The sequence below is a fragment of the Chiloscyllium punctatum genome, chromosome 1 (genome assembly GCF_047496795.1).
Source record: "Chiloscyllium punctatum isolate Juve2018m chromosome 1, sChiPun1.3, whole genome shotgun sequence".
Taxonomy (NCBI): Eukaryota; Metazoa; Chordata; class Chondrichthyes; order Orectolobiformes; family Hemiscylliidae; genus Chiloscyllium; species Chiloscyllium punctatum.
This window is the reverse complement of record NC_092739.1, coordinates 74,360,483-74,372,424: the sequence shown is the minus strand read 5'-3', so window position 1 is coordinate 74,372,424 and position 11,942 is coordinate 74,360,483. Positions and strand designations below refer to the sequence as shown.

Genomic DNA, 11,942 nt, shown 5'->3' with positions numbered 1-11,942 from the left:
GGGTGTAGGGGGTGTGAGGGATGGAGGGGGTGTAGGGGGTGTGGGGGGTGTGAGGGATGGAGGGGGTGTGGCGGGTGGGAGGGATGGAGGGGGTGTGGGGGGTGTGAGGGATGGAGGGGGTGTGGGGGGCGTGAGGGTAGGAGGGGGTGTGGGGGGCGTGAGGGATGGCGGGGGTGTGATGGATGGAGGGGGTGTGGGGGGTGTGAGGGTAGGAGGGGGTGTGGGGGGCGTGAGGGATGGGCGGGGGGGTGTGAGGGATGGCGGGGGTGTGGGGGGTGTGAGGGATGGAGGGGGTGTGGGGGGTGTGAGGGATGGAGTGGGTGTTCGGGGGTGTGAGGGATGGAGGGTGGGTGTGAGGGATGGAGGGGTGTGGGGGGTGGGTGGTGTGAGGGATGGAGGGGTTGTGGGGGGTGGGGGGTGTGAGGGATGGAGGAGGGTGTGGGGTGTGAGGGGTGAGGGGGTGTGAGGGATGGAGGGGGTGTGGGGGGGTGTGAGGGATGGAGGGGGTGTGGGGGGTGTGAGGGGATGGAGGGGTGTGGGGTGTGAGGGATGGAGGGGGTGTGGGGGGGGGTGTGAGGGGATGGAGGGGGTGTGGGGGGTGTGAGGGATGGAGGGGGTGTGGGGGGGTGTGAGGGGATGGAGGGGGTGTGGGGAGGGTGTGAGGGGATGGAGGGTGGGGGGGTGTGGGGGGTGTGAGGGATGGAGGGGGTTGTGGGGGGTGTGGGGGTGTGAGGGATGGAGGGGGTGTGGGGGGGTGGTGAGGGATGGAGGGGGTGTGGGGGTGTGAGGGATGGAGGGGGGGGGGGGGGGGGGGGAGGGGGGGGGGTGGGGAGGGAGGGGTGGGGGGTGTGGGGGGGTGTGAGGGATGGGGGATTGTGAGGGATGGAGGGGGTGTGAGGGATGGAGCGGATGTGGGGGGTGTGAGGGATGGAGGGGGTGTGGGGGGTGTGAGGGATGGAGGGGTGTGGGGGTTGGGAGGGATGGAGGGGGCGTGGGGGGGTGTGAGGGATGGAGGGGGCGTGGGGGGGTGTGAGGGATGGAGGGGGGCGTGGGGGGGTGTGAGGGATGGAGGGGGCGTGGGGGTGCGTTGGGGAGCGTGGGGGGAGCATGGGGGGGCATGGGGGTCGTGAGGGGGCGTCAGGGTGGAGGGGGCGTGAGGGATGGAGGGGGTGTGGGGGTGTGAGGGATGGAGGGGGTGTGGGGTGTGTGAGGGATGGAGGGGGTGTGGGGGGTGGAGGGAGGGAGGGATGGAGGGATGGAGGGGGTGGGGGGTGTGAGGGATGGGGGGGGTGTGAGGGATGGGGGGTGGAGGGATGGAGGGGGTGTGAGGGATGGGGGGGTTGTGGGGGGTGTGAGGGATGGAGGGGGTGTGGGGGGTGTGAGGGATGGAGGGGGTGTGAGGGATGGAGGGGGTGTGGGGGTGTGAGGGATGGAGGGGGTGTGGGGGGTGTGAGGGATGGAGGGTGTGTAGGGGGTGTGGGGGGGTGTGGGGGGTGTGAGGGATGGAGGCGGTGTAAGGGTTGTGGGGGAGTGTGAGGGAAGGAGGGGGGTGTGGGAGGTGTGGGGGGTGTGAGGGATGGAGGGGGGGTGGGGGGTGTGAGGGATGGAGGGGGTGTGAGGGGTGTGAGGGATGGAGGGGGGTGTAGGGGGTGTGGGGGGTGTGAGGGATGGAGGGGGGTTGAGGGGGTGTGGGGGGTGTGGGCGGTGTGAGGGATGGAGGGGGTGTGGGCGGTGTGAGGGATGGAGGGGGTTTGGCGGGTGTGAGGGATGGAGGGGGGGTGTGGGGGGTGGTGAGGGATGGAGGGGGTGTGGGGGGGTGTGAGGGATGGAGGGGGTGTGGGGGGTGTGAGGGATGGAGGGGGTGTAGGGGGTGTGAGGGATGGAGGGGGTGTGGGGGGGGTGTGAGGGATGGAGGGGGTGTGGGGTTGTGGGGGTGTGAGGGGTGTGGGGAGTGTGAGGGATGGATGGGGGGTGTGAGGCTTGTGGGGAGTGTGAGGGATGGACGGGGGTGTGAGGGGATGGAGGGGGGTGTGCCGGTGTGAGGGATGGAGGGGGTTGTGAGGGTTGGAGGGGGTGTGGGGGGTGTGAGGGATGGAGGGGGGTGTGGGGGGGTGAGGGATGGAGGGGGTGTGGGGGGTGTGAGGGATGGAGGGGGTGTGGGGGGGGTGTGAGGGATGGAGGGGGTGTGAGGGATGGAGGGGGTATGGGGTGTGTGAGGGATGGCGGGGGTGTGAGGGGATGGAGGGGGGCGTGGGGTTGTGGGGGTTGTGAGGGATGGAGGGTGGGTGGGGGTTGTGGGGGTTGTGAGGGATGGAGGGGGTGTGGGGTTGTGAGGGATGGAGGGGGGCGTGGGAGGGTGTGAGGGATGGGAGGGGGCGTGGGGGGGGCGTTGGGGGAGCGTGGGGGGGCGTGGGGGTCGTGAGGGGGCGTCAGGGATGGAGGGGGGTGTGAGGGATGGAGGGGGTGTGGGAGTGGGAGGATGGAGGGGGGCGTGGGGGGTGTGAGGGATGGGAGGGGGCGTGGGGGGGAGTGAGGGATGGAGAGGGCGTGGGGGTCGTGAGGGGGCGTGAGGGATGAAGGGGGCGTGAGGGATGGAGGGGGCGGGGGGGTGTGAGGGATGGAGGGGGTTGTGGGGGGTGTGAGGGATGGAGGGGGTGTGAGGGTTGGAGGGGGTGTGAGGGATGGAGGGATGGAGGGGGTGTGGGGGGTGTGAGGGATGGGGGGGATGTGAGGGATGGAGCGGGGTGTGAGGGATGGGAGGGGGTGTGGGGGGTGTGAGGGGATGGGGGTTGTGAGGGATGGAGGGGGGTGTGAGGGATGGAGGGGATGTGGGGGGGTGTGAGGGATGGAGGGGATGTGGGGGTGGTGAGGGATGGAGGGGTGTGGGGGAGTGGGAGGGATGGAGGGGGGGTGTGGGGGGTGGGTGGGATGGAGGGGGGGTGGGTGGGATGGAGGGGGTGTGGGGGGTGTGAGGGATGGAAGGGGTGTGGGGGGTGTGGGGGGGGGTGGGGGGTGTGAGGGATGGAGGGGGTGTGGGGGGGTGTGAGGGATGGAGGGGGTGGGGGGGGGTGTGAGGGATGGAGGGGGTGTGGGGGGTGTGAGGGATGGAGGGGGGTGTAGGGGGTGTAGGGGGTGTGGGGGGTGTGAGGGATGGAGAGGGTGTGGGGGGGTGTGAGGGATGGAGGCTGTGTGGGGGGTGGAGGGATGGAGGGGGGTGTGGGCGGTGTGAGGGATGGAGGGGGTGTGGGGGAGTGGAGGGTGGTGAGGGATGGAGGGGGTGTGGGGGGTGTGAGGGATGGAGGGGTGTGGGCGGTGTGAGGGATGGAGGGGGTGTGGGGCGGTGGTGAGGGATGGAGGGGGGTGTGGGCGGTGTGAGGGATAGAGGGGGGGGTGGGGGTGGGGGGGGGTGTGGGGGGTGGTGAGGGGGTGTGGGGAGTGTGAGGGAAGGGAGGGGGGGTGAGGGGTGTGGGGGAGGTGTGAGGGAAGGGAGGGGGGTGTGAGGGGGGTGTGGGGAGTGTGAGGGATGGAGGGGGTGTGGGGATGGGGGGGTGTGAGGGATGGAGGGGGGTGTGGGGGGGGGGGGGTGTGAGGGTGGAGGAGGGTGTGGGGGTGTGAGGGATGGAGGGCGTGTGAGGGATGGAGGGGGTGTGGGGTGTGTGAGGGATGGAGGGGGTGTGGGGGTGTGAGGGATGGAGGGGGGTGTGGGGGTTGTGAGGGATGGAGGGGGGTGTGGGGGGTGTGTGAGGGATGGAGGGGGTGTGGGGGGTGTGAGGGAGGGAGGGGGTGTGGGGGGTGTGAGGTATGGAGGGGTTGGGGGGGGGTGGGGGGGTGTGAGGGTTGGAGGGGGTGTGGGGGGTGTGAGGGGATGGAGGGGGGGTGGGGGGGGGTGTGAGGGATGGGGATTGTGAGGGGATGGAGGGGGGTGTGAGGGTGGAGGGGATGTGGGGGGGTGTGAGGGGATGGATGGGATGTGGGGGGTGTGGGGATGGAGGGGGGTGTGGGGGAGTGGTGAGGGGTGTGGGGGGTGTGGGGGAGTGTGAGGGTGGCAGGGGTGTGAGGGTGGCGGGGGTGTGGGGATGGAGGGGGGTGTGGGGATGGAGGGGGTGTGGGGGTGTGAGGGAGGGGGGGGGGGGGGGGATGTGAGGGTGGGGGGGGGGTGGGGGGGGGGGGAGGGTGGAGGGGGGGGGGGGAGTGTGGGGGGTGGAGGGGGGGGGGGTGTGGGGGGTGGGAGGGGGTGGGAGGGGTGGGGGGGGGTGTGAGGGATGGAGGGGGTGTGGGGGGGTGTGGGGGGTGGAGGGGGTGGGGGGGTTGGGTGGGATGGTGGGGGGTGGGGGGTGTGAGGGTGGAGGGGGGTGTGGGGGGTGGGAGGGAGGGGAGGGGGGGTGGGGGAGGGTGTGGGGTGGAGGGGGTGTGGGGGGGGGGGAGGGTGGGGGGGGGTGGTGGGGGGGTGGGGTGGCGGGGGGTGTGAGGGTGGCGGGGGTGTGGGGGGTGGGGGGGGGGGGGGGGGTGGGGGGGGTGTGGGGGTGGGGGGGGGGGGTGGGGGGTGGGGAGGGAGGGGGGGGGTGTGGGGGGGTGAGGTGAGGGGGGGGGTGGGGGGATGGGGGGGGGTGAGGGTGTGAGGGGATGGAGGGGGTGTGGGGGTGTGAGGGCTGGAGTCGGGGAGAGTTGGTGGGAGGGATGGAGAGTTGTGAGGAGTGGAGGGATGGATTGTGAGTTACGAGTAGAGGTGGTGTGAGGGTGGGCTGGTGGCAAGGGTAGGGGTGGGAGTGGGATTGAGGTTTGGTGGGGGATAAGAGTTGGTGGGGGTGTGAGGCTGGAGGGGGAGTGAGGGGGTGAGGAGTGGAGAGGGTGTGAATGGTAGTGGGGTGTGATGGGTGTGATGGGTGGAGGTGATGTGGGGGCGTGGGGGGGTGGTGATGGGTGAAGGAGTTGTGAGGGCTGGAAGGATTGTTGAGGATTGGAGGGCTATGAGTGGTGGTCTGGGAATGAGGGATGGGGGTGCTATGAGGCTGGAGAGGGTGTGAAGGCTGGAGGGGGTGTTAATGCTGGAGGGGTGTGTGAGGGGTGGAGGGAGTTGGGGGTTAGTGTGCTGTTACTGATTAGGGGTGAATATTGCAGCTGTACTGGAGGGGGGCGGAGGTGGGTGCACGACACCTTGGAGAGCTCATTCAGTGAGGTATATGGGTAGAGCTCAGGAATAGCAAAGGTGAAATCATTTTGACAGGGTTATGTTACAGGCCTCCATCGAGCCTGTGGGTGATAGAGGAACAGATATGTGGTCAGATTCTGGAACAATGTGAAAACCACAGGGTTGATTTTAACTTCCCACGTATTGACTAGGACTTGCTCAGTACCAGAGGTTTTGATTTGAGGAAATTTGTTGCATGAGCTAAGGAGGCTTTGTTGAAGCTATATTTAAATAATTCAAATTAAGGAAGGGCCACACTAGATCTGGGTTTGGGGAATCAGCCCAGCTGGGTAGTTGAAGTTTCAATGGGGAGCATTTTGGAGTCAGTGACAGTCCTCCAGCACAGAGACAGGCCTTTGGCCCAAACTGTCCATGCCAACCAAAATGTCCATCCACGCTAACCCCATTTCCCTGCATTTGGCCCATATCCTTCTAAACCTTTACTATCCATGTTTTTGTCCAAATGCCTTTTAAATGTTATTAGTTTACCCGTCTCAACCACTTCCACTGACAGCTCATTCCATATGTTAAAAAAGTTGCTCCTCAGGTTCCTTTTATTCTTTCTTCTCTAACTTTAAACTCATGCCCTCTAGTCCTTGATTCCCCAACCCTGAGAAAAAGACCTGTCATGATCTTATACACTTGTATAAGTCTCCTACACTCTAAAGAAAAAGGTTCTAGCTAGTCCAGCCTCTCCCTGTAGCTCAGACTGTTGAGTCCTGACAACATCCTTGTAAATTTCTTTTGCACTCTTTCCACTCTAGTCCTTGATTCCCCAACCCTGAGAAAAAGACCTGTCATGATCTTATACACTTGTATAAGTCTCCTACACTCTAAAGAAAAAGGTTCTAGCTAGTCCAGCCTCTCCCTGTAGCTCAGACTGTTGAGTCCTGACAACATCCTTGTAAATTTCTTTTGCACTCTTTCCAGTTTAATAAGTCCTTCCTATAGCAAGGTGAGCAAAACTGAACATAAGACTCCAAATGTAGCCTCATCAACATCCTGTACAATTGCAACATAAATTCCCAACTTCTAGACTCAGTGCCCCGACTGATGAAGGCCCGTGGGTAAGGATCAGAGTAGTCAATAGACAATAGGTGCATGAGTAGGCCATTCAGCCCTTCGAGCCTGCACCACCATTCAATATGATCATGGCTGATCATCCTTAATTAGTATCCTGTTCCTGCCTTATCTCCATAACCCTTGATTCCACTATCCTTGAGAACTCTATCCAACACTTTCTTAAATGAATCCAGAGACTGGGCCTCCACTGCCTTCTGGGGCAGAGCATTCCACACAGCCACCACTCTCTGGGTGAAGAAATTTCTCCTCATCTCTGTCCTAAATGGTCTACCCCGTATTTTTAAGCTGTGTCCTCTGGTTCGGCACTCATCCATCAGCGGAAACATGTTTCCTGCCTCCACAGTGTCCAATCCTTTAATAATCTTTATGTCTCAATCAGATCCCCTCTCAGTCTTCTAAACTCAAGAGTATACAAGTCCAATTGCTCCAGTCTTTCAGCGTAAGGTAGTCCCACCATTCCAGGAACTGACCTCGTGAACCTATGCTGCACTCCCTCAATAGCCAGAATGTCTTTCCTCACATTTGGAGACCAGAACTGCACACAGTACTCCAGGTGTGGTCTCAGCAGGGCCCTGTACAGCTGCAGAAGAACCTCTTTGCTTCTATACTCAATCTCTCTTGTTATAAAGGCCAGCACGCTATTAGCATTCTTCACTACCTGCTGTACCTGCATGCTTACCTTCATTGACTGGTGTACAAGAACACCCAGATCTCTTTGTACTGCCCCTTTACCTAAGTTGATTCCACTTAGGTAGTAATCTGCCTTCCTGTTCTTGCCACTAAACCATACATTTATCCACATTAAACTGCATCTGACCACTCACCTAACCTGTCCAGGTCACCCTATAATCTCCTCACATCCTCCTCACATCCTCCTCACATTTCACCCTGCCACCCAGCTTGTATCATTAGCAAATTTGCTAATGTTATTACTAATACCATCTTCTATATCATTAATATATATTGTAAAAAGCTGCGGCTCCAGCACTGATCCCTGCGGTACCCCACTGGTCACTGACTGCCATTCTGAAATGGAGCCGTTTATCACTACTCTTTGTTTCCTATCAGCCATCCAACTTTCAATCCAAGTTAGTACTTTGCCCCAATACCATGTGCCTTAATTTTGCTCACTAACCTCCTATGTGGGACTTTATCAAAAGATTTCTGAAAGTCCAGGTACATTACATCTACTGGATCTCCCTCATCCATCTTTAGAGTTACATCCTCAAAGAATTCCAGAAGATTAGTCAAGCATGATTTCCCCTTCATAAATCCACGCTGTCTCTGACCTATCCTGTTACTACTATCGAGATGTGACGTAATTTCATCCTTTATAATAGACTCCAGCATCTTTCCCACCACTGAAGTCAGACTAACTGGTCTATAATTTCCTGCTTTCTCTCTCCCACCTTTCTTAAAAAGTGGTACAACATTAGCCACCCTTCAATCTGCAGGAACTGATCCCGAATCTATTGAACTCTGGAAAATAATCACCAACACATCCACGATTTCTCGAGCCACCTCCTTCAGTACCCTGGGATGTAGACCATCAGGCCCCAGGGACTTATCAACCTTCAGACCTAACAGTCTCTTCAACACCAATTCCTGGCAAATATAAATTCCCTTCAGTTCAGGTCCTTCAGCCACTGTTACCTCAGGGAGATTGCTTGTGTCTTCCCCAGTGAACACAGATCTGAAATACCAGTTCAATTCTTCTGCCATTTCTTTGTTCCCTGTAATATATTCCCCTGTTTCTGTCTTCAAGGGCCCAATTTTAGTCTTAAACATTTTTTTGCCTTTCACATACCTCAAAAAGCTTTTACTATCCTCCTTTATATTTTTGGTCAGTTTACCTTTGTACCTCATTTTTTTCTCTGCGTATTTCCTTCTCGTCCTAGGGTGATAGTGCTAAATTGTGGAAAGGCTGACAATGACCATATTGGGCAAGAACTGGGGAATGCAGATTGGGGGAAGCTGTTTATGGATAAATCCACACATGTCATGTGGAAATCTTTTAAAGACATATGGCATGCTTCCCTACATTGGCTGGGGCACCGAGTATAAAAATTGGCAAGTCATGTTGCCGAGGTATAGAACTTTAGGTTGCATCTGGAATACGTTGTACAGTTCTGGTCGCCACACTACCAGAAAAGGCTTACCAGGATGTTGCCTGGTCTGGGGGGTATTTGCTGTGAGAGAATGGAGAAATGTGGTTTGTTTTCACTTGAACGATAGAAGCTGATGGGCAACCTGTTGGAAGTTTACAAAATTGAGAGGCATGGATAGAATGGGAAGTTGCAGTCTTTTTCCTCAGGTAGGAATATCAATTACTAGGGACAGAGCTTTCAGGTAAAATGGGAAAAGTTTAAAGGAGATGGAAAGTGCAGCCAGAGGAGTTTGTAGAAGTTTGTAGGAGTTTGTAGATACAATAGCAACATTTAAGAGACATCTTGACAGATACATGGATAGGCAGGGAATAGAGGGATATGGACCAGGGAGAAGGAAACCCGTTGTTAAGTTTAGAATGGCATGGTGAGTTAGTGTAGGCGTGGTGGAGAGGGGCCTGTCCCTGTGCTGTACTGGTCTTTGGTGGAGAATGAGTAACAGGAACTCGGTCCCTGGTCCCTGGTCCCTGGTCAAAAAAGATGCTATCACTCTGGCGAATGTTGTTATACTTAAGCCTTAACACATGCACTGTAAAGATATACATGTTTGACACAAGTTATATCAGTAGTAGCTGTAGGTGAATACGTTAAATGATATCAATATAATCGGTATCACAATTTGGGCTTTTGCCCGAAACGTCGATTTCGCTGCTCCTCGGATGCTGCCTGAACTGCTGTGCTCTTCCAGCACCACTAATCCAGAATCACAATTTGCTGTCAGAATTCGGAGGGACAGTGAACGAGAAGGCATGGTGTTCTATTGAACGGCGAAACCAAGTTGAATTTCTGAAAACGGGTCCCATTTTTTTTCAGTGGAGGTTGGACAGTTTCAATTGGAGTTGGATAGTTTTCTTCATTGTGCTTATGGCGTTAGGACCCCGCGGAAGCTGCCACTTGCTGCTTTACTAGCGGCTGCCTGCCACTGAGAGTTAGTTTTGGGAATCGTGCAGAAGCCAGTTCTTGTCACAAACCATGGCCCTGTATCAATTAAGTGGATCGACCCTTCACCTTGGTCACTGGCAGTTCAGCGTCTTGAAGCCCGTTAATTATTTGGACGTGGTCGCTTTGACTATGGAGGGAAGCGGGTCCGATGAAGTTTTTGAACAGACTGGGCTCTAACAAAGAGGGTCATTGGGACACAGTGGAACACCGTTGGAATAGTGCAGCGTTTCACCCAGTATTTACTGCCACTGTCTACATCCCCTCCCGCAGACCCCATTCTCACCTCTACTCCACTCAAACACACGTCCCAAACTCCATCTCCTCTTACAGATGTTGCACGGTATTGGCACGTTTCTGTTCCAGTTCCGTACTGTTGAGCTACAATTAATCAAACAGTTGTCAATTTAAAATGTTAACACCTAATTTGTTTAGATATTGTTTACTTAGCTCTAGTATTGATTGGAAATAGCTCTACAAGTGCGGATCACTGAAAATTGTATAGTTAATTCCAGCTCACGCGGAATCTCAGTCGCACTTTGCAGGTTTTATTTTCCTTTACTCCGAGCTTGGTGCTTATGGAGTGAATTGCACTGAGGGTTTCTGAATGTCCTAATGCTTTTCTTCTTTCTAACTGGAGCAGGTGTTGGGGACAGATGAAGACAACATGGGGGATGTTTGTCCTCAAAAGCTGGGATCAGTCAAGCACCTCCGCCTCCTGCTGTTAATACTTATTCCATGTGTCAGCGCTTTCATCTGTGTCCTGGTAATCCTCTTGGCATTTGTAGGTAAGGTGATTTCAATATTACTCGGCGCTTGTATCTTCTCCGTGTGTGGGGGATTTTAAGTGTGTTTGATTTGCTTTCCAGTATTGAGGCACATACCCATCGCCTCATAGTTATGAAAAACATTAACCAAGGTCGTTTTAGAAAACAAAATGACCGTTATTTGCTTTAGTTTTGATATTTTTAGTATTTTTTTAAAATTACATTCACGGTTAACTAGAGTGTAGGGTCTCTACATTCTAGTTAATCGAGGTCGCAGGGTTTTGCGGGGCTGAAGCGATACTGGGTGCTTGCACCCAAAATGGTATCAAAGTTAGCGTTTCAATCCAGAACGATAGCTTCCAGACTTATTGGAAGTTCTGTGCATGGAGTTACTGTGATAGTGACTTGGCAGTTATATATGAAGCCTGACATGGCTGTTCAAGATGGAGAGTGCTCCCAAACATTAAAGCTATGAATTGTGGCAGAGTGGGAAATCAGGTGAGTAAAGTGAATGCCTGTGTTGGTTCTGAGCTTCAAGCAATAAATCTGTTTTTTTTGCCTGCACCAATAGGAATTCATAGCCATAGTTTTTAAAATACTATGTTGTATATTGTCATATAGGATACTTCTGTCTTGATTCTCAGAATTTTCATGTTAAAAATACCTATTAGTGTATCTCAGTGAACAAACTGCAGAGGTCAGTAAGGAGAACAGGTTAGGATGATGTGTAACTTTTAACTTCATGAATACAAGAATCCAATAACTGATGGTGAAGGTCAGAAATATTCATATTTTGAGTTGTAAGTGTTTTGATCATGAGATTTCTTATTTAATAGGAAAATTGAGCTTCTCTTTAAGATATGATGGTAATATGAAATACTAGAAGGAAACAGAAGTTGTGCATTAAATGACACCTGTTTGATGATGTTTTGCAATCTTAAGTGATGCCAATACTTAACTCCACTTCTGTTTGTGTGGTTAAAATTCCTGGCCAAAATCACAAAAGCGCCTTGACTTGAGAAGGATGTGCTATATTTTTTGGGATTAATATACAATTCAAAAATAAAGAAAATAAGCATACAATGGAATAGTTGTCAAATTGTTTGTGATTTCAACATAGTATTAATGTATATTCACATAGAAGCCTACAATTTTGAAAAAGAGACAAATTTCCAAGTAAGCAATAGAAACAAAACAAGGACAAGATTTTACATTTTAGGGCTTTCATGTCAAATTGTGATCAACATAAATCAAACACTACATCATAGGCATCTAATACATTGAACTAAAGAAAATATGCTTTTACATGAACTAAATAATGTAACCAAGATGCATATTACAACTTCTTTTGCTGTGCAAATGTATAATAGTACAACTTCTGGCAAATGTATAATAGTACAAGAACAAATCCCAAGTTACTCCCAGCCTTCCTCCTACTATAATAAGTAGAAGCAGATGTAGGCCATTTGGTCCGTCAAATCTGTTTAATCATTGAAGGAGATCATGGTTGACTTGAGGATTGTCGACTGTCTTTCTTGCTCTTACCCCATAACCCTTGTTTTCCTTACTGTTGAAATATTCTGACTTTCTTTGCCTTGAGTGTCCCAACCTTGTCAGCCCTTTGCAATAAAAAATTCCACAGTCACTACCCCAGAGAAGAAATTCCTCCTCATCACTGTCTTAAATGCATGATTCCTTACTTACCGTCTGGTCCAAGACTCTTCCACAGAGGAAAACAACCTGTCTGCATTTACCTTATCAACCTCTCTAAAGATCTTTTATGTTTCAACAAAGTCTCCT

At 54.2% G+C, this 11,942-nt stretch overlaps 1 protein-coding gene across 6 annotated transcripts in view; it reads left to right on the top strand.

Moving 5' to 3' along the window:
- The window catches only part of corin (corin, serine peptidase), a 266,366-nt gene that overhangs the window by 4,114 nt on the left and 250,310 nt on the right, over window positions 1-11,942 (top strand). For 4 of the 6 annotated variants that reach the window (XM_072568751.1, XM_072568761.1, XM_072568743.1 and 1 more), the window contains exons 1-2: window positions 9,384-9,718; window positions 10,019-10,163. In XM_072568751.1, coding sequence (XP_072424852.1) covers window positions 9,527-9,718; window positions 10,019-10,163 — 337 coding nt within the window. In that variant the 5' untranslated portion in view covers window positions 9,384-9,526. Of the gene's footprint in view, window positions 1-9,383; window positions 9,719-10,018; window positions 10,164-10,254; window positions 10,641-11,942 lie in introns of those variants that run through there. The other 2 variants (XM_072568771.1, XM_072568788.1) reach the window with 2 other exon arrangements.